This window comes from Monocercomonoides exilis (assembly GCF_001643675.1).
Source record: "Monocercomonoides exilis strain PA203 chromosome Unknown scaffold30-1206723, whole genome shotgun sequence".
Lineage (NCBI taxonomy): Eukaryota > Preaxostyla > Oxymonadida > Polymastigidae > Monocercomonoides > Monocercomonoides exilis.
Window position 1 is genome coordinate 831,911 of NW_027150575.1, and position 23,812 is coordinate 855,722.

The 23,812-nt window shown below is 40.1% G+C and overlaps 2 protein-coding genes across 2 annotated transcripts; one reads left to right on the forward strand and one right to left on the reverse strand.

The window, feature by feature from the left end:
* Positions 1-6: 6 nt before the first annotated feature.
* MONOS_17767 (uncharacterized protein) lies at positions 7-6,314 on the forward strand (the record flags this gene model as incomplete). The annotated part of the gene is made up of 3 exons (XM_067870719.1): positions 7-822; positions 1,216-4,972; positions 5,104-6,314. 3 exons carry the CDS (start codon positions 7-9, stop codon positions 6,312-6,314), a joined length of 5,784 nt encoding a protein of 1,927 aa, XP_067725184.1.
* A 2,125-nt stretch (positions 6,315-8,439) lies between these two features.
* MONOS_15987 (uncharacterized protein) lies at positions 8,440-18,138 on the reverse strand (the record flags this gene model as incomplete). Its single annotated transcript, XM_067868891.1, has 1 exon — positions 8,440-18,138. One exon carries the CDS (start codon positions 18,136-18,138, stop codon positions 8,938-8,940), a length of 9,201 nt encoding a protein of 3,066 aa, XP_067725185.1. The 3' UTR covers positions 8,440-8,937.
* Between the last annotated feature and the right edge of the window lie 5,674 nt (positions 18,139-23,812).

Here is a 23,812-nt window from a genome sequence, read left to right on the forward strand (position 1 = left end):
ACAACAATGGGGCTGTTCCCATTGAATGTGTATTTGGACAGATATCCAGATGCAGCACATGTGGGGAAGGGGAAGGATGGGCTGGGTGGATACAACTCGTGGTTCTGTGGGTTTGACTATTATCCGTGTGCCACTATCACGCATGCAGCGCAGGTGAGATATGCAGACACAAACAAGAAGATCGAATTGGATTCAGGATATGAGCTTGCTGAGGCAATTGGAATGACAGATGGCAATGAATGGGAGATTTCCTGTGCGAGAAAAGGGATGGAGGTTGGGGTGAAAGCACCAGAGAATTTTGAGTCATCTTGTCTGATTGAGGTGTTGAGCAAGTGTTCAATGAGAAACATCAAGTTCTGTATTCCATCTGCACTATCTGGTGCATCATCATCATCTCTGATTTCATCCAACTCCACACTCCTCACACTCACTGACTGTTCTGTTGTTTGTTCATCAGAGAATTCCATTGGATATTGTTTTGTGAATGTGATTGGGGGAAAAGTGAAAGTGGAGGGATTGGTGATAACAGAAACCTTGACATTTGGAGAACATTCAGTGATTGAGTTTGGTGAAGGGGTGGAATCAGTTGTGGTTTGTGGGTGTGAGGTGAGTAATATTGAGAAGAGAAATGGAGATGGAGGATGGGTGAGTGGAGTGGTTGGGGCAGAGAGAGATGAGGGGAAGAATGGGATAATTGTGATTGAATCGTGTGTTGTGAAGGGGTGCAAGTGTGTTGGTGGAAGAGGAGGAGGGATGAGTGTTGTTGTGAAGGGGGAAGGGAGTGTTGTTGTGAATGGGAGTTGTGTGATTGATGGGTGTGAGGCGAAGGGTTCAAGGGAGAGTTCAGAAGGGAGAAGTGAAGGGAGAGGGGGAGGGATGATGATTGTGATGGAGAGCAGGGATGGTTCAATGAAAATGGAATCGGGAAGAGAGGGTTTGTTTATGTTTGGAGAGGATAACAAAGCTTCATATGGAAAGGATGTGTTTGTTGGTTGTGGTGGAGGAGTGTTGTTGGAGTCGAAAGTGAACAGAAGTTCATTTTCATTTTTTGATTGGAGTGTTATTCCAACAGATGTTGTGAAGCTGTGTGGGAGTGAGGATGGGAGAGAAGAGGAGGTGATTCCGCTGTTTGTGTATTTGTGTTCAATCGGTACAAAGCTGAGAGTTGATGGGAGAGGAGAGAGGGCACTGGATCAGAGCCATTGTGGGTTTGAGGAGTTTGGGTGTTTGACAATTGACTATTGTGTTGGGAAGAGAGCGAGCAGCAATGTGAATGAGATTGAAATTATCTCAGAATCATGGATAAAGAATGAAATGAAAGTGGTTTCATTTGGGGTGAGTGTTTCAGGGAAAGAAGAAGGGATGAGGGTGATTGTGAGAGATGAAGGATCGATAAATCAAAATAACCTCATTGAGTGTTCAAAATCATTTGAGATGAGATATTTGTCATTTGTGCTGAATGATGAAATGAATGGGAAGAGAAGTGGATTTATTCACTCCTCATCATCTACCATAACAATCACCAGTTGCTCTGTCTCATTTGGAAATGATGAAATGATTGGATTCAATGTGATTTGCATTGAAGGAGGAGGTGTGGTTGTGAATGGATTTGCGATGGAAGGGGGAGTGAGAATGAGTGGGAAATCGCCAATTGTTGTTTCGAATGGAGCTGAATTGGAGATGAATCACAGCCGAATGAGTGGAGTGGAAGTTGTTGGTGGAATTGGAGGAGGAGGAGGAGGATGTTTGAATGTGGAGATGGGTGTGAATGGGATTGTGAATGTTGAAGAATGCAATTTGTCATCAGTGTGTTCAGGGGGGAGTGGGATGAAAGGGGGAGGGATGAAGATATCAGTGGAGAAAGGAGGGAGGTTGGAAATGAAAAATGTGAAATATTCAGGGTGTGAAGTGCCAAGAGAGGATGTTGGGGATGGAGGGAGAGGAATGGGAGGAGGGATGTTTGTGAAGCTGGCAGATGGGACGGGAACATTTGTGATGGAAGGGATGGGATTTGAGGGATGCAATGCCTGGAAAGGGAAGAACGTGTTTGTGTCAGGATGGGATCTGAGTGAGATTGCGAATGAGGAGCATCTGAAATGGGAGATTAAGGAAGAGGAGTTGGGATCATTGGATGAGTTGTGTGGGTGGGAGAGGAAGTCAACAGGAGAGGAGGGATATGTGATTCCGCTGGTTGTGTATTTGTGGAGGAACTGGAGTGGGAATGGGTTTGTTTCTCGAGAGAAAGGAGGAGACTTCAGTGGGTGTGGGTATTCAGAAGCACCATGTTCATCGATTGATCACTTGATATCACTTCGATATCCAACATTTGGAGAAGGAGAAACACATATTGCCATTGCGGGATCAGGGTTGCTGAGCCATTCCATTTCATTTTCATCATCAATTTTAGAGTCACCAAAAGTGGTGATTGAAGGAACAAAGAAAGGGACAGGAGTGACGATCAGTGACGAAGATGAGAATGAATTGTCTGATGGTTCAATGATCTCCTCGAATGTGAGTCTATCATTTGTGAATGTGTCATTCACCAAGCCAGCCATCACAACCCATCATTCAGTGTTGATTGAATCCTCTGGAGCAAACACATTATTGTCAGTTTCAGATTGTTCATTTGGCCCAGGGAGAGGGGTGGCAGAAAGTTTTGGATATTGTGTGATGAGAGTGAATGGGGGGAGTGTTGTGATTGAGAGGTGTTCGTTGAGTTTGATTTCAGAGTTGAAAGGGTTGATTGCGTTCAGGACAAGTGCAGGTGAGGTGACTGTTCAGAATGTGAACATCTCATTTGCTGATGTGACAGAAAGAAGCCTGATATCGATGATAGAAGAGGATAACCAGATGAATGGAGAAAAGAAGGTATTTTCAAATGGGAACAGACCAATTTTGAGAGTTGTTGGGTGTTCATTTGCGAACATCACGAATGAAGGGATTGGAGCGAGTGTCATTGATGTGGGATCATTTGAGAATGGAGTGGAGTGTGTGATGGATGAGTGTTCGATGTCGAGTTGCAAGAGTGGTTTGAGTGATGAAGGAGGGGGGATGAGAGTGGTGCTGAAGAGTGGGGAGTCAGTGTTGAAAGTGAATGGGAGCTCGTTTTCGATGTGCAAGTGCTCGAGTGAAACAGGGTGTGGAGGAGGGCTGTTTATTGATGGGTCCGACCCACATGCGAATTATGGAAATGAGAGTCAGATTCCGCCTCTGAATTTCAAGATTGTGAACATCCTGTTTGTGATGAATGAGGCACATGTGGGGAAAGACGTGTTTGTCAGATGCCACTCGATTGAGCACCAGATCAACGAAACACTGTTTGCGCTGAACTACAACCAGGAGTCGCTGAACTCGAACAACTCGATCTGTGGGAGGGATGCTTGGAGCGAGGGAGATGTTGATCTGATTCCGCTGATCACATTCTATTATTCGGCACAGGTGTTTGTGAGTGGGAGAGGGAGTGATGGGAGGGGGTGTGGGGCACAGAGCAATCCGTGTGTGAGCATCAACCGTGGGGTTGAGCACATCGAGGAAGGGGTGATGAATGGGATTCTGATTGATGGGGAAGGGTTTGTAAGGAAGGAGTGTGTGATTGGAGATCTGGTTGTGAATTCATTGAAAAAGACACAGGGGATTGTTCGATTGAACTGCAAGATTGAGAAATCAGCAGAGAAGGATTGTGTGATGGAGTTTGTGAATGAATGTTCAGTGGAGAGATGCTCATTCCAGTTTGAAGATGGATTTGAGTCAACACACAGGTATCTCATGAAAGTGAAGAATGGAATGACGAAAATACAAGAATGTGAATTCTTCTCTTCCCCAACAACAACAGTTGAGGATATGAAGTTGAACAGTTCAATTGTGAGTGTGGAAAGTGGAGAGCTGAAGATATTTGATTCAACGTTCAAGGATATTCATTCAACAAGGTCAGTGCTTTCATTTCGTGAAGAATCGGATGTGATGATTGATGAAACAAGAATGTCGAACATTGAATGTGAGGGAGATGTTGTGAGTGTTGGAAGAAAAGCGAAAGTGGAGATGAAGGAAATGAAAGTTGAGAATGTGACTCTGTTGTTGGAGGGGTGTGTGATTGGGATGGAAGATGCTGAGCAAGAGGTGAGTGTGCTGAACAGCTCATTCGGAAAGTGTGTGAATTCGGTTGATAAGGGAAGCATGATGCAGATCAGAAATTCCAAGAATGTGAGAATTGAGGCATGTGTGTTCGATGGAGAAAAAGAAATCGAGGTTGCCAATGAAGAAAACAATAGAAAAGAAGGATTGTGCAAATGGAATGGGTCATTGGCTGATGTTGAGAAGAGCAATGTGGAGATGAGGGAAACAACGATTATGAAGAGCAAGGGAGGTGGATTGTGGGTGAGTGGAGGGAGTTTGAAGATTGAAAATGGAAAGTTTGAGAATAACAACGCATCAATTGAGGGATATCCATCAGCTCGAAGGAATGTGATTTGTGAAGGGAATGGGGAGTTGAATGTTGTGAGTGTGAAAGGGGGAGATGGTTTGTTGCCAAACACATCGCTTTGGATATTGGACGAAGGATGCGAATTGGGAGGGATAGCAGCTGACAGAGGATCATCATTTTTCATCCCCATTTTGGAAGAGGTGAAGAACACAACACAGCCAAATGGAAATGTGGAGTTGATGATTGTGGGAAAGCTGCTTCTGCCATGTGATTTGTCGGTGAAGATGAGCATGAAAAATGGGGATGAAGAGGAGATTGTGAGAAAGGGGATTGAAGAAGATGGGTTTGTGTCAGAGAATGAGATTCACTCATTCATTTCATGTTCAGAATGGGAGAAAGTGAGAGAAGAGACAGAAGTGAGTGTGTGGATTGTGTTTGGAAAAGGAGATTCACCTTCATCAACAGAGCGATTTATTGTGAAGAACAAGAGTGAAAGTGTTGTCGAAGGAGATGAAAGGATTGTTGAAGGAGGGAAAGAAGGAAATCATCATGGTCTGCAATAATTGCGATAATATTCGTTATTTTGTTTTTGATTGTTCTGATTGTATCTGTCATTGTGACTATTCGTTGGAGAAAGGTCAAGAACGAAGCGAAAGATTTGAGAGAGATTGTGAATGATACAGTGAGGAAGGATCCGAAGGCATTTGAGATGGTGACGATGGAGATGTCACCAGAGGAGCAGTGGAGAAGAGCAGAGAAAGAGGCAGAGAAGAAGAATGAAGAGATGATAAAAAAGAGGGTGTATGAGAGGAATATGGAACATTCAGAGTCATCAGAGCATCTTCTGTCTGAGAGTGGATCGACTGAATACATCCTTGGAAGAGATTCAGACAAGATCCCTCAATGGATGCTGGAGAAAGTTGAGGAAGAGGAAGAAGAGATAAGGAAGCGAACTCCATCCCCATCCATTTCATCCACTTCAACAACTGATTCAGACTCAACGTTTGTTCGATCAGAGAGTTTGTGTCCAACCACTTCATCCATGTCGAATCTGGTGGATGCAATGGCCTGTTCGTCTCCTCATGAGAAGCTGATTGTGGATCTGAGGGATTCGCTGTTCATGTTGCTTCACGGGAGTAATAAGACAAAAGAGATGGCGATAGGTACTCTGCAGGAGAGGGAGCAGACAGCTGCCCAAATCCTGTTCTGGGTGGCTAATCTCGCGCTCCACTCCTTTGATGAAATGGAAAATGGATTATCTTCTCTTTCCACTCTGAGTCCTCACATTGTTTTGTTCTCCGAGCACATGGTGATCTGCATTGTCATACATTCTGATCTCCTTTCTTCTGATGATTCAGACTCATCATCCATCTCTTCATCGACCGTTGTGACATCTGCCAGCGATGATGATGATGATGAGGATTCTCTGCCATCATCTGCGTTTGAGGATGAGAGCCTTTTCAAAAAAGAGTGCCTGAGGTGGAAGGCGCCAGAGCTGCAGATGAACAAGAAGATGGGAGCAACGAAGGAGTCAGTTGCTTTTTCGATTGGGATGATGTTGTGGGAGTGTTTGACATTGGAAATTCCGTTTGGGGAGTATGAAGGGGAGGTGGCAGGGCAGAAGATTGTGAATGGAGAGAGGCCAAGTGCGAATGAGGGAAGAGGGAGTCCGTTGATGAATTATGCTGAGATGTGCCTGTCAGGCGATGCATCGAAACGGCCAACTCTTGTGAACATAAAGCGGCAGTTCATTTCACGCTTTCCAGGAGGCGGACCAACAATGACGATGAGCGATGCAATCGAGATTGAAGACAGCTCGGATGAGGAGGAAGCAGAAGAATGCAGCACAAGGAAGAAGGACAAAAGCAGAGGATCAGAGTTGCTGAAGATGTGACGTGCTCAGAATAGACATGAGGATGGTAAATTCACAAAGGTGGAAACGAAGTGATCTTACAGGGGAGCAAATTCAGTGGTGCTTGGAGTGTGAAAGCGATGATGAAGAAGAGCAGAAGAGACCAGATGAATGATGAATGGATTGGATTAAAAGCCTGAAACTCTTTTCTTTCTTTTCTTTTCATTCTTTTCATTTCTTTTTATTATTGTTTTTCTTCTCCTCTCTTATTGCTTTTTTGAGTGTTAGTGTTTCAATATACCATTGTGTTCAAACATTTCTCTGGAAGAGGAGCCGATGCAACAACAAGGCAAGGGATATGTTGCAATGGATGAGTCGTCTTCATTTGTGATATTGCTGTCGCACCTTTATTTTTGGTTATTTTTGAGGCACTTCACAAATAATGTTTGGATAAACAAATTGAGGTATATGCTATTGTTGAAAATTAGTGAAAGCCCCTGAATTTGTCAGTGATTTGGAAAATATTCAGAAAAAGAGAAGAATTGATAAAGGTTATAAATTTTTCTTATTTATTTTTTGATTGAAAATGGAGAAATTAAATGGAAATATGAAAACAGTATCGCTGACAGTGATTTTTGCATCAGTCGCTCTGAAAGTGAGTGTTTGAATGGGAACAAATATTGAGGTGAGGAGGGTGAGAGAGGCGTCTTGGAGGAGGGGAATAAATCAATAAAGGGCATATTCGATGGTGGCGCATGGGATCTGTTGGGGTCTGCTGCAGGCATCACATCACTTCCACTGTTGGCCACGATTTTGTTCTGTCCAATGATGGAAAGCCAACTGTTGTATTTTGCGTTAGGGTTACACTTTTACTCTGACCTATATTTTTACCCTCACCCTTTTTTTTGTGGAGCTGGCTACGGCTTAATACAAGCTTGATGCCAACAAAAAATAACTAGAAATGTTTATTTTTATATATTTAACTTTTACAGAAAAATTTTTTTCGCACAATTTTTTTTTACTAAGAGATCTCTGTATTTTTTAATTTTATTTTTTGATCATTAAATTGATGGTCTTTCCATGCTAATAACATTCTGGAAGTTTTAAGCTACACCGTCATTTCACTTCTTATCCTTTATATTGTTTTTATGACTTTTCACATTTCACACGTTTCTTTTTCACTTGTTTTCTCATTTCATCCACTTTTTGATAAAATGCTCTTATTGATTGCATTATTAACTATTTTTATATTTCATAAGCTGTATCTCATTTGAAACTCTATGATTTGTTGAACACACACATTATTTTTTGCTGAATAACTGTTACTGGTTGGAAAAACCAAAACTTCCGAAATTGATGTTTTTCATTTTTCCATTTAAAATCAAATTTGCAAAGCTTTTTTGCATATCTGCATAATGAACATTCCAACATATATTAAAAAAAATCTTAAAACTTTTTTACAAAAATTCTTCATTCTTTAAAAAATTTTCATTTTATCAAAAAGTGGATGAAATGAGAAAACAAGTGAAAAAGAAACGTGTGAAATGTGAAAAGTCATAAAAACAATATAAAGGATAAGAAGTGAAATGACGGTGTAGCTTAAAACTTCCAGAATGTTATTAGCATGGAAAGACCATCAATTTAATGATCAAAAAATAAAATTAAAAAATACAGAGATCTCTTAGTAAAAAAAAATTGTGCGAAAAAAATTTTTCTGTAAAAGTTAAATATATAAAAATAAACATTTCTAGTTATTTTTTGTTGGCATCAAGCTTGTATTAAGCCGTAGCCAGCTCCACAAAAAAAAGGGTGAGGGTAAAAATATAGGTCAGAGTAAAAGTGTAACCCTAACGCAAAATACAACAGTTGGCTTTCCATCATTGGACAGAACAAAATCGTGGCCAACAGTGGAAGTGATGTGATGCCTGCAGCAGACCCCAACAGATCCCATGCGCCACCATCGAATATGCCCTTTATTGATTTATTCCCCTCCTCCAAGACGCCTCTCTCACCCTCCTCACCTCAATATTTGTTCCCATTCAAACACTCACTTTCAGAGCGACTGATGCAAAAATCACTGTCAGCGATACTGTTTTCATATTTCCATTTAATTTCTCCATTTTCAATCAAAAAATAAATAAGAAAAATTTATAACCTTTATCAATTCTTCTCTTTTTCTGAATATTTTCCAAATCACTGACAAATTCAGGGGCTTTCACTAATTTTCAACAATAGCATATACCTCAATTTGTTTATCCAAACATTATTTGTGAAGTGCCTCAAAAAATAACCAAAAATAAAGGTGCGACAGCAATATCACAAATGAAGACGACTCATCCATTGCAACATATCCCTTGCCTTGTTGTTGCATCGGCTCCTCTTCCAGAGAAATGTTTGAACACAATGGTATATTGAAACACTAACACTCAAAAAAGCAATAAGAGAGGAGAAGAAAAACAATAATAAAAAGAAATGAAAAGAATGAAAAGAAAAGAAAGAAAAGAGTTTCAGGCTTTTAATCCAATCCATTCATCATTCATCTGGTCTCTTCTGCTCTTCTTCATCATCGCTTTCACACTCCAAGCACCACTGAATTTGCTCCCCTGTAAGATCACTTCGTTTCCACCTTTGTGAATTTACCATCCTCATGTCTATTCTGAGCACGTCACATCTTCAGCAACTCTGATCCTCTGCTTTTGTCCTTCTTCCTTGTGCTGCATTCTTCTGCTTCCTCCTCATCCGAGCTGTCTTCAATCTCGATTGCATCGCTCATCGTCATTGTTGGTCCGCCTCCTGGAAAGCGTGAAATGAACTGCCGCTTTATGTTCACAAGAGTTGGCCGTTTCGATGCATCGCCTGACAGGCACATCTCAGCATAATTCATCAACGGACTCCCTCTTCCCTCATTCGCACTTGGCCTCTCTCCATTCACAATCTTCTGCCCTGCCACCTCCCCTTCATACTCCCCAAACGGAATTTCCAATGTCAAACACTCCCACAACATCATCCCAATCGAAAAAGCAACTGACTCCTTCGTTGCTCCCATCTTCTTGTTCATCTGCAGCTCTGGCGCCTTCCACCTCAGGCACTCTTTTTTGAAAAGGCTCTCATCCTCAAACGCAGATGATGGCAGAGAATCCTCATCATCATCATCATCGCTGGCAGATGTCACAACGGTCGATGAAGAGATGGATGATGAGTCTGAATCATCAGAAGAAAGGAGATCAGAATGTATGACAATGCAGATCACCATGTGCTCGGAGAACAAAACAATGTGAGGACTCAGAGTGGAAAGAGAAGATAATCCATTTTCCATTTCATCAAAGGAGTGGAGCGCGAGATTAGCCACCCAGAACAGGATTTGGGCAGCTGTCTGCTCCCTCTCCTGCAGAGTACCTATCGCCATCTCTTTTGTCTTATTACTCCCGTGAAGCAACATGAACAGCGAATCCCTCAGATCCACAATCAGCTTCTCATGAGGAGACGAACAGGCCATTGCATCCACCAGATTCGACATGGATGAAGTGGTTGGACACAAACTCTCTGATCGAACAAACGTTGAGTCTGAATCAGTTGTTGAAGTGGATGAAATGGATGGGGATGGAGTTCGCTTCCTTATCTCTTCTTCCTCTTCCTCAACTTTCTCCAGCATCCATTGAGGGATCTTGTCTGAATCTCTTCCAAGGATGTATTCAGTCGATCCACTCTCAGACAGAAGATGCTCTGATGACTCTGAATGTTCCATATTCCTCTCATACACCCTCTTTTTTATCATCTCTTCATTCTTCTTCTCTGCCTCTTTCTCTGCTCTTCTCCACTGCTCCTCTGGTGACATCTCCATCGTCACCATCTCAAATGCCTTCGGATCCTTCCTCACTGTATCATTCACAATCTCTCTCAAATCTTTCGCTTCGTTCTTGACCTTTCTCCAACGAATAGTCACAATGACAGATACAATCAGAACAATCAAAAACAAAATAACGAATATTATCGCAATTATTGCAGACCATGATGATTTCCCTTCTTTCCCTCCTTCAACAATCCTTTCATCTCCTTCGACAACACTTTCACTCTTGTTCTTCACAATAAATCGCTCTGTTGATGAAGGTGAATCTCCTTTTCCAAACACAATCCACACACTCACTTCTGTCTCTTCTCTCACTTTCTCCCATTCTGAACATGAAATGAATGAGTGAATCTCATTCTCTGACACAAACCCATCTTCTTCAATCCCCTTTCTCACAATCTCCTCTTCATCCCCATTTTTCATGCTCATCTTCACCGACAAATCACATGGCAGAAGCAGCTTTCCCACAATCATCAACTCCACATTTCCATTTGGCTGTGTTGTGTTCTTCACCTCTTCCAAAATGGGGATGAAAAATGATGATCCTCTGTCAGCTGCTATCCCTCCCAATTCGCATCCTTCGTCCAATATCCAAAGCGATGTGTTTGGCAACAAACCATCTCCCCCTTTCACACTCACAACATTCAACTCCCCATTCCCTTCACAAATCACATTCCTTCGAGCTGATGGATATCCCTCAATTGATGCGTTGTTATTCTCAAACTTTCCATTTTCAATCTTCAAACTCCCTCCACTCACCCACAATCCACCTCCCTTGCTCTTCATAATCGTTGTTTCCCTCATCTCCACATTGCTCTTCTCAACATCAGCCAATGACCCATTCCATTTGCACAATCCTTCTTTTCTATTGTTTTCTTCATTGGCAACCTCGATTTCTTTTTCTCCATCAAACACACATGCCTCAATTCTCACATTCTTGGAATTTCTGATCTGCATCATGCTTCCCTTATCAACCGAATTCCCACATCTCCCAAATGAGCTGTTCAGCACACTCACATCTTGCTCAGCTTCATCCATCCCAATCACACACCCCTCCAACAACAGAGTCACATTCACAACTCCCATCTCTTTCATCTCCACTTTCGCTTTTCTTCCAACACTCACAACATCTCCCTCACATTCAATGTTCGACATTCTTGTTTCATCAATCATCACATCCGATTCTTCACGAAATGAAAGCACTGACCTTGTTGAATGAATATCCTTGAACGTTGAATCAAATATCTTCAGCTCTCCACTTTCCACACTCACAATTGAACTGTTCAACTTCATATCCTCAACTGTTGTTGTTGGGGAAGAGAAGAATTCACATTCTTGTATTTTCGTCATTCCATTCTTCACTTTCATGAGATACCTGTGTGTTGACTCAAATCCATCTTCAAACTGGAATGAGCATCTCTCCACTGAACATTCATTCACAAACTCCATCACACAATCCTTCTCTGCTGATTTCTCAATCTTGCAGTTCAATCGAACAATCCCCTGTGTCTTTTTCAATGAATTCACAACCAGATCTCCAATCACACACTCCTTCCTTACAAACCCTTCCCCATCAATCAGAATCCCATTCATCACCCCTTCCTCGATGTGCTCAACCCCACGGTTGATGCTCACACACGGATTGCTCTGTGCCCCACACCCCCTCCCATCACTCCCTCTCCCACTCACAAACACCTGTGCCGAATAATAGAATGTGATCAGCGGAATCAGATCAACATCTCCCTCGCTCCAAACATCCCTCCCACAGATCGAGTTGTTCGAGTTCAGTGACTCCTGGTTGTAGTTCAGCGCAAACAGTGTTTCGTTGATCTGGTGAGCAATCGAGTGGCATCTGACAAATATGTCTTTCCCCACATGTGCCTCATTCATCACAAACAGGATGTTCACAATCTTGAATTTCAGAGGTGGAATCTGACTCTCATTTCCATAATTCGCATGTGGGTCAGACCCATCAATAAACAGCCCTCCTCCACACCCTGTTTCACTCGAGCACTTGCACATCGAAAACGAGCTCCCATTCACTTTCAACACTGACTCCCCACTCTTCAGCACCACTCTCATCCCCCCTCCTTCATCACTCAAACCACTCTTGCAACTCGACATCGAACACTCATCCATCACACACTCCACTCCATTCTCAAATGATCCCACATCAATGACACTCGCTCCAATCCCTTCATTCGTGATGTTCGCAAATGAACACCCAACAACCCTCAGAACTGGTCTGTTCCCATTTGAAAATACCTTCTTTTCTCCATTCATCTGGTTTTCCTCTTCCATCATCGAAATCAGGCTTCTTTCTGTCACATCAGCAAATGAGATGTTCACATTCTGAAGTGTCACCTCACCTGCACTTGGGCTGAACGCAATCAACCCTTTCAACTCTGAAATCAAGCTCAACAAACACCCCTCAATCACAACACTCCCCCCATTCGCTCTCATCACACAATATCCAAAACTTTCTGCCACCCCTCTCCCTGGGCCAAATGAACAATCTGAAACTGACAATAATGTATTTGCTCCAGAGGATTCAATCAACACTTCGTGATTGGTTGTGATGGCTGGCTTGGTGAATGACACATTCACAAATGACAGACTCACATTCGATGATATCATTGAACCATCATCAGACAAATCATTCTCATCTTCATCACTGATCGTCACTCCTGTCCCTTTCTTTGTCCCTTCAATCACCACTTTTGGTGACTCTGAAATTGATGATGAAGAAAATGAAAATGAAAATGATATGGAATGGCTCAACAACCCTGATCCCACAATGGCAATATGTGTTTCTCCTTCTCCAAGTGTCGGATATCGAAGTGATATCAAGTGATCAATCGATGAACATGGTGCTTCTGAATACCCACACCCACTGAAGTCTCCTCCTTTCTCTCGAGAAACAAACCCATTCCCACTCCAGTTCCTCCACAAATACACAACCAGCGGAATCACATATCCCTCCTCTCCTGTTGACTTCCTCTCCCACCCACACAACTCATCCAATGATCCCAACTCCTCTTCCTTAATCTCCCATTTCAGATGCTCCTCATTCGCAATCTCACTCAGATCCCATCCTGACACAAACACGTTCTTCCCTTTCCAGGCATTGCATCCCTCAAATCCCATCCCTTCCATCACAAATGTTCCCGTCCCATCTGCCAGCTTCACAAACATCCCTCCTCCCATTCCTCTCCCTCCATCCCCAACATCCTCTCTTGGCACTTCACACCCTGAATATTTCACATTTTTCATTTCCAACCTCCCTCCTTTCTCCACTGATATCTTCATCCCTCCCCCTTTCATCCCACTCCCCCCTGAACACACTGATGACAAATTGCATTCTTCAACATTCACAATCCCATTCACACCCATCTCCACATTCAAACATCCTCCTCCTCCTCCTCCAATTCCACCAACAACTTCCACTCCACTCATTCGGCTGTGATTCATCTCCAATTCAGCTCCATTCGAAACAACAATTGGCGATTTCCCACTCATTCTCACTCCCCCTTCCATCGCAAATCCATTCACAACCACACCTCCTCCTTCAATGCAAATCACATTGAATCCAATCATTTCATCATTTCCAAATGAGACAGAGCAACTGGTGATTGTTATGGTAGATGATGAGGAGTGAATAAATCCACTTCTCTTCCCATTCATTTCATCATTCAGCACAAATGACAAATTACCCATCTCAAATGATTTTGTGCACTCAATAAGGTTATTTTGATTTATCGATCCTTCATCTCTCACAACCACCCTCATCCCTTCTTCTTTCCCACACACACTCACCCCAAATGAAACCACTTTCATCTCACTCTTTATCCATGATTCTGATGCAACTTCAATTTCATTCACATTGCTGCTCGCTCTCTTCTCAACACAATAGTCAATCGTCAAACACCCAAAATCCTCAAACCCACAATGGCTCTGATCCAGTGCCCTCTCTCCTCTCCCATCAACTCTCAGCTTTGTACCGATTGAACACAAATACACAAACAGCGGAATCACCTCCTCTTCTCTCCCATCCTCACTCCCACACAGCTTCACAACATCTGTTGGAATAACACTCCAATCAAAAAATGAAAATGAACTTCTGTTCACTTTCGACTCCAACAACACTCCTCCACCACAACCAACAAACACATCCTTTCCATATGAAGCTTTGTTATCCTCTCCAAACATAAACAAACCCTCTCTTCCCGATTCCATTTTCATTGAACCATCCCTGCTCTCCATCACAATCATCATCCCTCCCCCTCTCCCTTCACTTCTCCCTTCTGAACTCTCCCTTGAACCCTTCGCCTCACACCCATCAATCACACAACTCCCATTCACAACAACACTCCCTTCCCCCTTCACAACAACACTCATCCCTCCTCCTCTTCCACCAACACACTTGCACCCCTTCACAACACACGATTCAATCACAATTATCCCATTCTTCCCCTCATCTCTCTCTGCCCCAACCACTCCACTCACCCATCCTCCATCTCCATTTCTCTTCTCAATATTACTCACCTCACACCCACAAACCACAACTGATTCCACCCCTTCACCAAACTCAATCACTGAATGTTCTCCAAATGTCAAGGTTTCTGTTATCACCAATCCCTCCACTTTCACTTTTCCCCCAATCACATTCACAAAACAATATCCAATGGAATTCTCTGATGAACAAACAACAGAACAGTCAGTGAGTGTGAGGAGTGTGGAGTTGGATGAAATCAGAGATGATGATGATGCACCAGATAGTGCAGATGGAATACAGAACTTGATGTTTCTCATTGAACACTTGCTCAACACCTCAATCAGACAAGATGACTCAAAATTCTCTGGTGCTTTCACCCCAACCTCCATCCCTTTTCTCGCACAGGAAATCTCCCATTCATTGCCATCTGTCATTCCAATTGCCTCAGCAAGCTCATATCCTGAATCCAATTCGATCTTCTTGTTTGTGTCTGCATATCTCACCTGCGCTGCATGCGTGATAGTGGCACACGGATAATAGTCAAACCCACAGAACCACGAGTTGTATCCACCCAGCCCATCCTTCCCCTTCCCCACATGTGCTGCATCTGGATATCTGTCCAAATACACATTCAATGGGAACAGCCCCATTGTTGTGTCACTCCGATCATATCCCACCAGCTCATTGTATTTTGAACTGTCATGTTGGATATTCAGCTTTTCTGTTGTTATTCCCCAGCTCGCTGAATTGCTCCCATTCACAAACACATAATTCCCCCCCAATGAAGCAGAACACCCTGAAAAGTCAACTGACACAATCGAGAAGTCAATTGAGTTGTCAGCCAAATTCAACACCATCCCTCCTCCATATTTGCCACTTGTGCATCTGTTCATTGTTGTTGTTCTTTCTATCTGAAGCTTGCTTGCATCTGTTTTCAACTCAACCTTGATCCCACCACCACTGCCACTTTCACACTCGCAATCTTCGATTGTCACATTCTGAACAACAAATGTCTCCCCTTCTGCCACACTCTTTGCCACAGCCACTCCATCTCCTTCAGTCAACTTCACATTCGTCACCGTCAAGTTCGCCAGCGTGCTCTCTCCAGATGAAGTGGCTGTCAAAAACAGGGCAGATGAGGAGGAGGAAGAAGAAGACAAAGCAGGTTCAGAGAACAATGATTTTGAGACATTCATATTCTTGATCTCCACACCAACCATCGACAGCTGTAACAGCGGCACCACAAACACTGAAGAAGATATCATATATTCTCCAATATTGCTCGTGGTGATCACAACATCCTCCAATGAGAGTGACCCACTCCCATCAGACACCACAACCACACTCGGCGAAGGACTTGCATTTGAGTTGCAATCAACCTTCATGTGCAATAAACCAAGTTGGCCTGTTGTCGCACTGAACAGCGCTCCAGTTGATGAAAGGGCTCCTGTTCCAATCGAACTCTTCTCTATGCCTATCCCAATGACCGAAATCTTCTTTTCTCCAATCTCAATTGTTGTCACCTCGCTTGTGTGATTCCCTTCCATCAGGGTGATTGCCAAGCTAATCTGCACTTCACACATCTCAAACGCTTTCTTCACTGTCAAACATGGATTTAATTCATTAACCCCACACAACTCAGAAGCATCATTCCCATTCACAGAAACATATGTTGTCTTGTCTTTCAGCCAATCTTTTTTCGATGTTTGTTCATATGCCCAGGAACCGGATGAATTAAACGTATAGCACACTCTTTTATCATCTGTATTTGTTGTGTAACATTCAAAGAATGGATTAATTGACGATAAATACAAATTGTTAAAATCAACGAAATCAATATCATGCCCATATGGAGTGTTTGGAGAGCATTTGCATTCGTGAAAGAACAAAAAATAACAATAAATCCCATCATCTTGTTTTTCCGGTCTGAAGCTCATGCCTCCTCCATATGACGATACGAAACATGACAAAAACTGAATGCTCCTAATTTTGAACTGAGAAGGAAATTTATATACCCACATGCCTCCACCATATGAACCAGAAAGTGAGCATAAAGAAAAACTGCAGTCAAACACACACGCACTCTCTCCTCTTCCGCTGTCTGCGTCAATGCAATTTGATCCCCAAATCTGAAAAGATTCGAGAAAGAGCCCTCCTCCGTCATAATTTGCTTTACAATTTCTGAAGTTGCATCCACTGATCTGAACACATGTTGAAATCGTATAAACGAAAGCCCCTCCTCCATATCGATTTTGCGCATGACATGAGTCGAAAGTGTTGTTCACAAATTCAACAGAATTAATTCCATGGCACATTATTCCTCCTCCAGCGTAAAAAGCATAACAATTATTAAAAGAGCAATGAGAAACGGAAAGAATTCCATTTCCTCGATTGAACATTTGAATTGCTCCTCCATTAGAAGCATCATCAGCATAATCTCCCGTTGATCCTGTTGTCTTTGATCCATTCCATTCGCACCAAACAAATGTGTTCACACCGTTGTCAAGGATCTTTATTCTCTCTTGTTTCGACAGATTCCCTTCTGTTCCATTGACATTGACATTCCTTGTCCGACAACACCCAACGAATGAGGTGTTTGAGGCTGTCAAGGAGGCCAAGGGGTTGTTCAGAGAGGGAACAATCCCGCCATCATATGCATCACAAACAGAAGAAAATAAACAGCTGCTCATCATGCAAGTGATTTGGGTTGACATTGTGGTTGATAGTGAACATGCATCATTTGCTGTTGAAATGTTGAAAAAAATGAGTTTGGAGAGGGATATGAGAGAAATGGAAGGTGAAGAGAAAAATGGGGCTAAAGACACACAAAAAGAGGAAAAATGAGATGAACAAACAGAAACAAAGCATTTTTCTGAAAACTCTCCTTTGGGGGATTTTGAAGAGAAGAAAGATGGAAATGTCTTCAAAACACCAATTGAAGATGAACTGAGTGAAACATTTTTGAAAACTCCATATCCTCCAGTCAGGCAAAACGGAGACATCTCACTCACCACAAAAATACCACAATCATCCAATTCAAGAAAACTTCCATCCTCAACTTCAACAACATTTCTCTCATCACGTTGAATCAGCTCTAATGATTTGAGTTTCAGAGAAGAATTAATCAGAACAAAACATCCTTCAATCTCACTTTCTTCATATTTTCTTTCAAGTTTCCTCGTTTCTCCTTTTCCAAAAAAATACTCATCATTCGATTTATTGTATTGATTGCCTTCCACAATCATGTTGTTTCTTTCATCTTCCATTTTTTGATAATTTTTCTTTGATTTTTCCCGTTTTTCATCTTCTTCCATTCCACCTTCATTCACTTCAACAATTATTTCAAATTTGTTTTTTTCTCCATTCTTATCGATTTGAAGGTTTTTCAACAAAGAGTTTCCCAAATAATCTGTATTTCTTTCAATCATTGAATTCTCCACCAGATGTGCTTCATCATTTGTGGCACCATTGCGCAGGCATTCCACACATATTATCCAAACAAAACAACATATTCCTGTCAGCATAGGAACTTATCCACTCAAAGAAGACACTTTTCTTTTTTTCTGGATTTCTTCTTTTTAAGAATGGGTGCAATAATAAAAATTAATGAAAAATAGAATATTTTTCCTGTTCAATTGCAAAGCATGATATATTATTTAATTCATTTTGAAATATTTTGAATGAGCAAAATTTTCTTTGTTGTTTGATCATTTGAATAATACGAAATGATTGACTGAAAATATTGATGTTCTGATATTTTCATTAATACAAAGAGAGAAGCTGTAATACTCATTCATCTTGCCAGAATATTTGTTTATCAGTCTCTGAGCGTGTTGTTCATTTTTCAAGTGAAGTGAGAGTTGGAGAAGCATTATTCATTTTGGAATTCATTAATCTAAGGAACAGATGAGGTTTGTGCAGTGAAAGTTTTTTGAAGATATTTATCATGTCTTATTTTCTGGTATTTGTGTGATTTATGCATTTGTAGTCAAATTGAGGCATTTGGGATTATAATTTCTTGATTGTTATTTGTTGAAGCGTTGGATGGCTGAAATGGAACACTCTCGTCCAATGAGATGGAAGGTGTGGAATAGATTTATATTAGATGTTTCATTTGGTGTTTTATTTATTTGTTTGGTTTCTTTTGCGAACAGGACAGAAAATGATGCAACTTGAGAAAAAGGAAAGAGGCCAAAGGCTGAAATGACTGAAAATGGATGATTTTGAAAAGGACAAAGGCACTTAAGAAAAGAATGCAATTTGCAACGAATATCTGTTGAATGTTTGCTTTTCTCGAATATTTTCATGAAGAATCTCATTGTTTTGTATTTCTATTGTATTTTGGTTTGGAAATTTCACATCTGCTTGTATCTTCATGTTCATATATGACAGGACGATGGAATTCATTTTACTCTATTTTTGGCAGATTTCTTTTTGAAGATGGTATTTTGAGGAAAAGACAGAAAGGCAGAGAAAAAACGAAGAACGAGGAAAAATTGAGGGATTGAAGAGATAATGTTGAGAAAGGAGAAATGAAGTGGAGGAAAGGTTGGCGACGAGGAAGAATCAAATTTAAGGATATTATTTTAAGGAACCGTCTGAAGAGGAGAAGAACAAATGGAAATGATGATGATGTTTTCACAAAGAAAAAGTGCAGCCACCAAAGTGGATTTATTGATTTCAGATTTCATGAACCAACATTCATCAACACCGCCTGAAAGAGGAAAGAAAATGGAACATACAGATGAATCATCATATTTACTGATGTGGCAGTTTTTTGAGGGAAAAGGATCGAAGAAGATTGTTTTGCTGTTGACGTGTTTATTCATCTTCTATCATAACCATTTCTTCAAAAAATGTGCCTTTAGCATCATCAGCCACTTAATTCTACATTCATCCTCAATTTCATCAACAGAGCAGGAAATGCCTCATATTCCTTGACTTTTTCTTCTAATATGTTACTGCAAAGCTGATATTCGTTTATTTTATGGATAACTGGTGATTCCACCATTTTTCGTTCAACGTTTTATGAAGCTGCTGAACCGAATATAAATAACGGTAATTTACTAGCGATGAATGAGCATAGTGAAAAAAAAAAGAAAAATACCTGTAATTGTTTTTTTTGGAACTATTCAACTTTATTTATTTTACGCATTTTTACTCAACTTTTTGAAATTATGTTTTCTTTAAATCAGTGTTGTTTTGCAAGCTGAAAAACTTTTTTTTTTCGAATTTGAATTATTTTTGGTGAAATATGGAATCATCAACAAATCCATACGAACCTTATTCCTCTCTGAAATTTTTGGATGATAATTTTCTTTATTTTTTCAATAAATATTAAATTTGTTTCTAATAATGAATTTTTTAACAAAAATTTCAAAAATCAATTTTCTGTATTTTTTTGTTCCATTCTTCTCTAATAAATATTCTTTTTAACAATTTTTGAATTTTTCTGTAATTATTTGCATTGTTACGGTTGAAACATAATGATAAGGTTGGAGAAAAAGTTTGGAACAAATCACAGTTTTTTTCATAGTTGCAAAAATTTAACCTCAAATGTACATGTAAATAAATAACGTGATTGTTCTAGGTCAATAAAGAAAAAGTCTCTTTCGCTCTTTCTCTCTCTTTTTCTTTCTCATCCTTTTTGTTCACCAATGAACATCCTTTCCATATTTTTCCAATCATTCGGTACTCGCTTTCATTCCCACACAATATATACACCAACATGCAACATCCATACAGCTGATTGATGCAATCTTGAGACTTCTGTCTAGTGAAGCAATCTTCATCCAATGAACAGTCTTCCAAAGAAGAAGAAGAAGAAATTGATTATGACAAGAAACGAAGAAAACACAACAAAGAAGAAGTCCCAAATTGGTAGAGATGAAACAGCCAGCGGAAAAGTTGAATGTTCAGAAGAGGAAGATCACTCAAGAACTGTTTCATCAACAGAAGAGAATGAAGTGAACTGCCTCATCTGCTGGAACATGCAGAACAGAACGTTGTCTGACAAAAGCAGCTGATATCATATGAAGAAAAAAGGGAACGAAGACAACCTGGTGGAAGATATAAAAGAAGCATCTTCAAATGAAGACGAGGAAAATGAGGTTTGAGCAGTTGAATAAGAATCACTGAAGCACAAATATCTTCTTTCCATTTCAAACAAAATGAAAACCTTCTGATTATTCAGAGTTCATCTTCTTTTCATTGCATTCCTCTTCAATCATCCACTCCATTTGATGTCTTTCCATCAATCTCTCTCTTTTCACCTTCTTCTCTTCTTCTCTTCTCTTCTCTTCTCACTCAAACATAACCACATATCTCGCATTCTGAATGAACAATGTCACCATTCTTTCATTTGTCTGCCTTTTCTCTTTCAATCTTTCTCTTGTGCTGAAATATCCCTTTATATTCTGCCTCTGATCAGACAAAACAGAGACAAAAACGAAGGCAACGGAACAATCAGCGAAGAGTCGAGGTTCACAATCGAAGAATGAAGTACTTTCCTGTAAAGAAGAAGAAGAAGAAGAAAAAGGCAATGAAGAAGAACAAAAAGATGATGATGTGTTGTTGATGTGGAATAGGAATAGAAATGTATTTTTTCTGAGCGTATTGTTGCTGTTTTGCTGACAGAGATGTGTGAATAAGTTTTGCTTATCTTTCTCTTTTTCAATTCACTTTTTCTTTCTTCTTCATCTCTCTCATCTCTTCTCATCTTTTTCTTCTTTCTTCATCGAAATTCCCCGTGTCGGCTGATCTTCTTGAGCGTTTGCAGGAATGGTTAATACAAATGTTTTCTTCTTCTTTTCTCTCAAAGTTGATTTCGAAGAATTCTGTGTCTTCTCATTTGTATTTCTCAGTCTTTGCTGCTTTGAAAGGTGGAGAATGTTTCATGAAAGACACCTCATCCTTTCTTTCTCTCTTTCTTCTTCGTCCTCATCTGGAACAGCTTCAATTGCATGATTGACAAATACTGCACTTTAAATCCTTTTTACGAAGCACCTTTTTCTCTGCCTTTCTCCCTCTCCCTTTTCACTCTATTTGTGCCTCATTTAATCTTCACTTTTTCTCTTCATCTTTCCCTCTTTCTTTTCCTCTTCATCATTCTGTTTTCTTCTTGCAAAGTTCTTCTTTCGTTGCCTTCGCTTCATTTCTTCTCTTTCTCTCTCTCTCTCTCTCCAAAAGCATGACTCTCTCCCCAGAATTGTTCGGTTCTCGCTCTCTCTTCTCTTTCTTCTTCTTCTCTTTCTTCTTCTTTTATTCTGCTTTTCTTGTTCATATCATTTTTCATTATGTTCCGGTTCATCTCCTCATCTCCTCATCTTCCCTCCTTCCCTTTTCGAAATCCTCCGATTTCAACTCCATTTCAAAGTTTCTAAAATTCTTTCAAACTTCATTTAATTCTGCGTATTTCTCCAGAATTGTGAATCTTGTTATAAAAGCATCAAAATGGCTGATTCTATCATGCAATCAATGGAAATGACGAAGAGGAATGACAAATCACATGAGAAGTCGGATGCATTATGAATTCTTATGCTTTTAGAGTACATTCTGCTCTGACAGAAGCGACTGTTTCGTCAAACACTCTCAACAATTAAACCAATCAGATTGCCTTTCCTCTCTTTCAAGCTCATGTTAGGCATTGTCTGGTTATGTGGCATGCAAGGCAGATGGCAGAAGGTTATCATCGTTGAATGTGATGCAAAAAAGAATTGCTTCAAAACCTTGAATCTTTTGAAAAAGGATAAAAAGGCTTTTTTCCATGACATTCCCATTCGTGGCCAATCTGTATTCATTCAAAGAACACTTTCAGAGAAAAATGAACAAAACAAAAAAAATCAAACCAACTTTTTGGTCTCGAAATATTTTCTCACTTCTAATTGTTGGTAATCATCAGCCCAGCTGACTTTCTTGCTCTCCAAAATTGCCTCTTGCCACATAAAAAAAACAGACTACTGGATAATAAATTGCTGATACAGAACATCATCGAGCATACAGAATCTTTTGTTAAACAGATAATGAAGTAAAGTGAAAGATTATATTCTCCAAATAATCAAGAAATCATCTCTTTTTCAAAGACTTATTCAACGCCAAGTCTTTGCTGATGGCATTCCAGCAGATTTCGTTCAAAATGTCAATGCGATTGTTATTGAGGCCTGCTGAGTGTCTCGCTCTGCTCGCTTCTTCCATTATTCAATCCCCAATTCCCTTTCCTTTTCCACAAAACAAACATTCTATAAAAAATCACTGAAAACAAGTCCTGCGCAAAAGATATGCCAAGTGCACTTCATTTCCATCGAAATGAACAAGGGGCGCAATTCAATCTTTTGGTTGTTCTCCTCGCTTTTTCTGCATCTTACTTGTGTTATTTTTCATTCAAAATATTGAAGCTGATGTCGCGTCATATGTTTTGTAATATATAACCAAGTTCAAATCTCATACAATTTTACCCATCAATTCACTTTTCGCAAGCAATCGATGCAAACATCCACTCGCTCCTTCATCTGCAAGCAAAATCCCTGTTCTTCTGCAGTGCAATAACTCACATGATTGCATCTGTGTCCGTGTGATCAAGCATCTCAGACATTCTCATATTGAAGAAAAACATCAAGCAAAAATCTTCACTTATATAATTATAGGTTGAAAACCCTTATTTATTTGCTCAAAAAGGAGAATATTTTTTTTCTCTGATTTGCTTGTTTTGATGCAAAAGTCATTGAAGGAAAAAGAGGTTTAGACTCCTGTGCTAATGTTCATTATATTTGTTAATTTTAATTCTTTTGATGCGAATTTTTAACAACAACTCTGAAAAACGAATTTATTTGTAATTTTTGATTCATTTTGTCATTACACAGTCGAATTCAAAAAGTCAAATTTTACAAAGTTTGCAATATTTTTGTAAGAAATGAATGGTTGAATGAACAAATGATGTTTTTTAATTTATTTTATAATTTTCAATTTTTTTTCAGAGAAACTCTCTCAACTGATGAATTCTACTGAATCCGAGCAGAAACAAACAATTATTGAAATAAATGAAATGATTGATGAAATGTATAAATTTGAATTATGTTCTATTTTCAATGTTGAAATATTCAACAAAATTCATGAAATGATTGAAAAAAAGAAGTTTCCATTGGAGAATACAATTCTGTTATTGAAACATGTTGGATTTTGGAATGTGATGGAACATTTGCA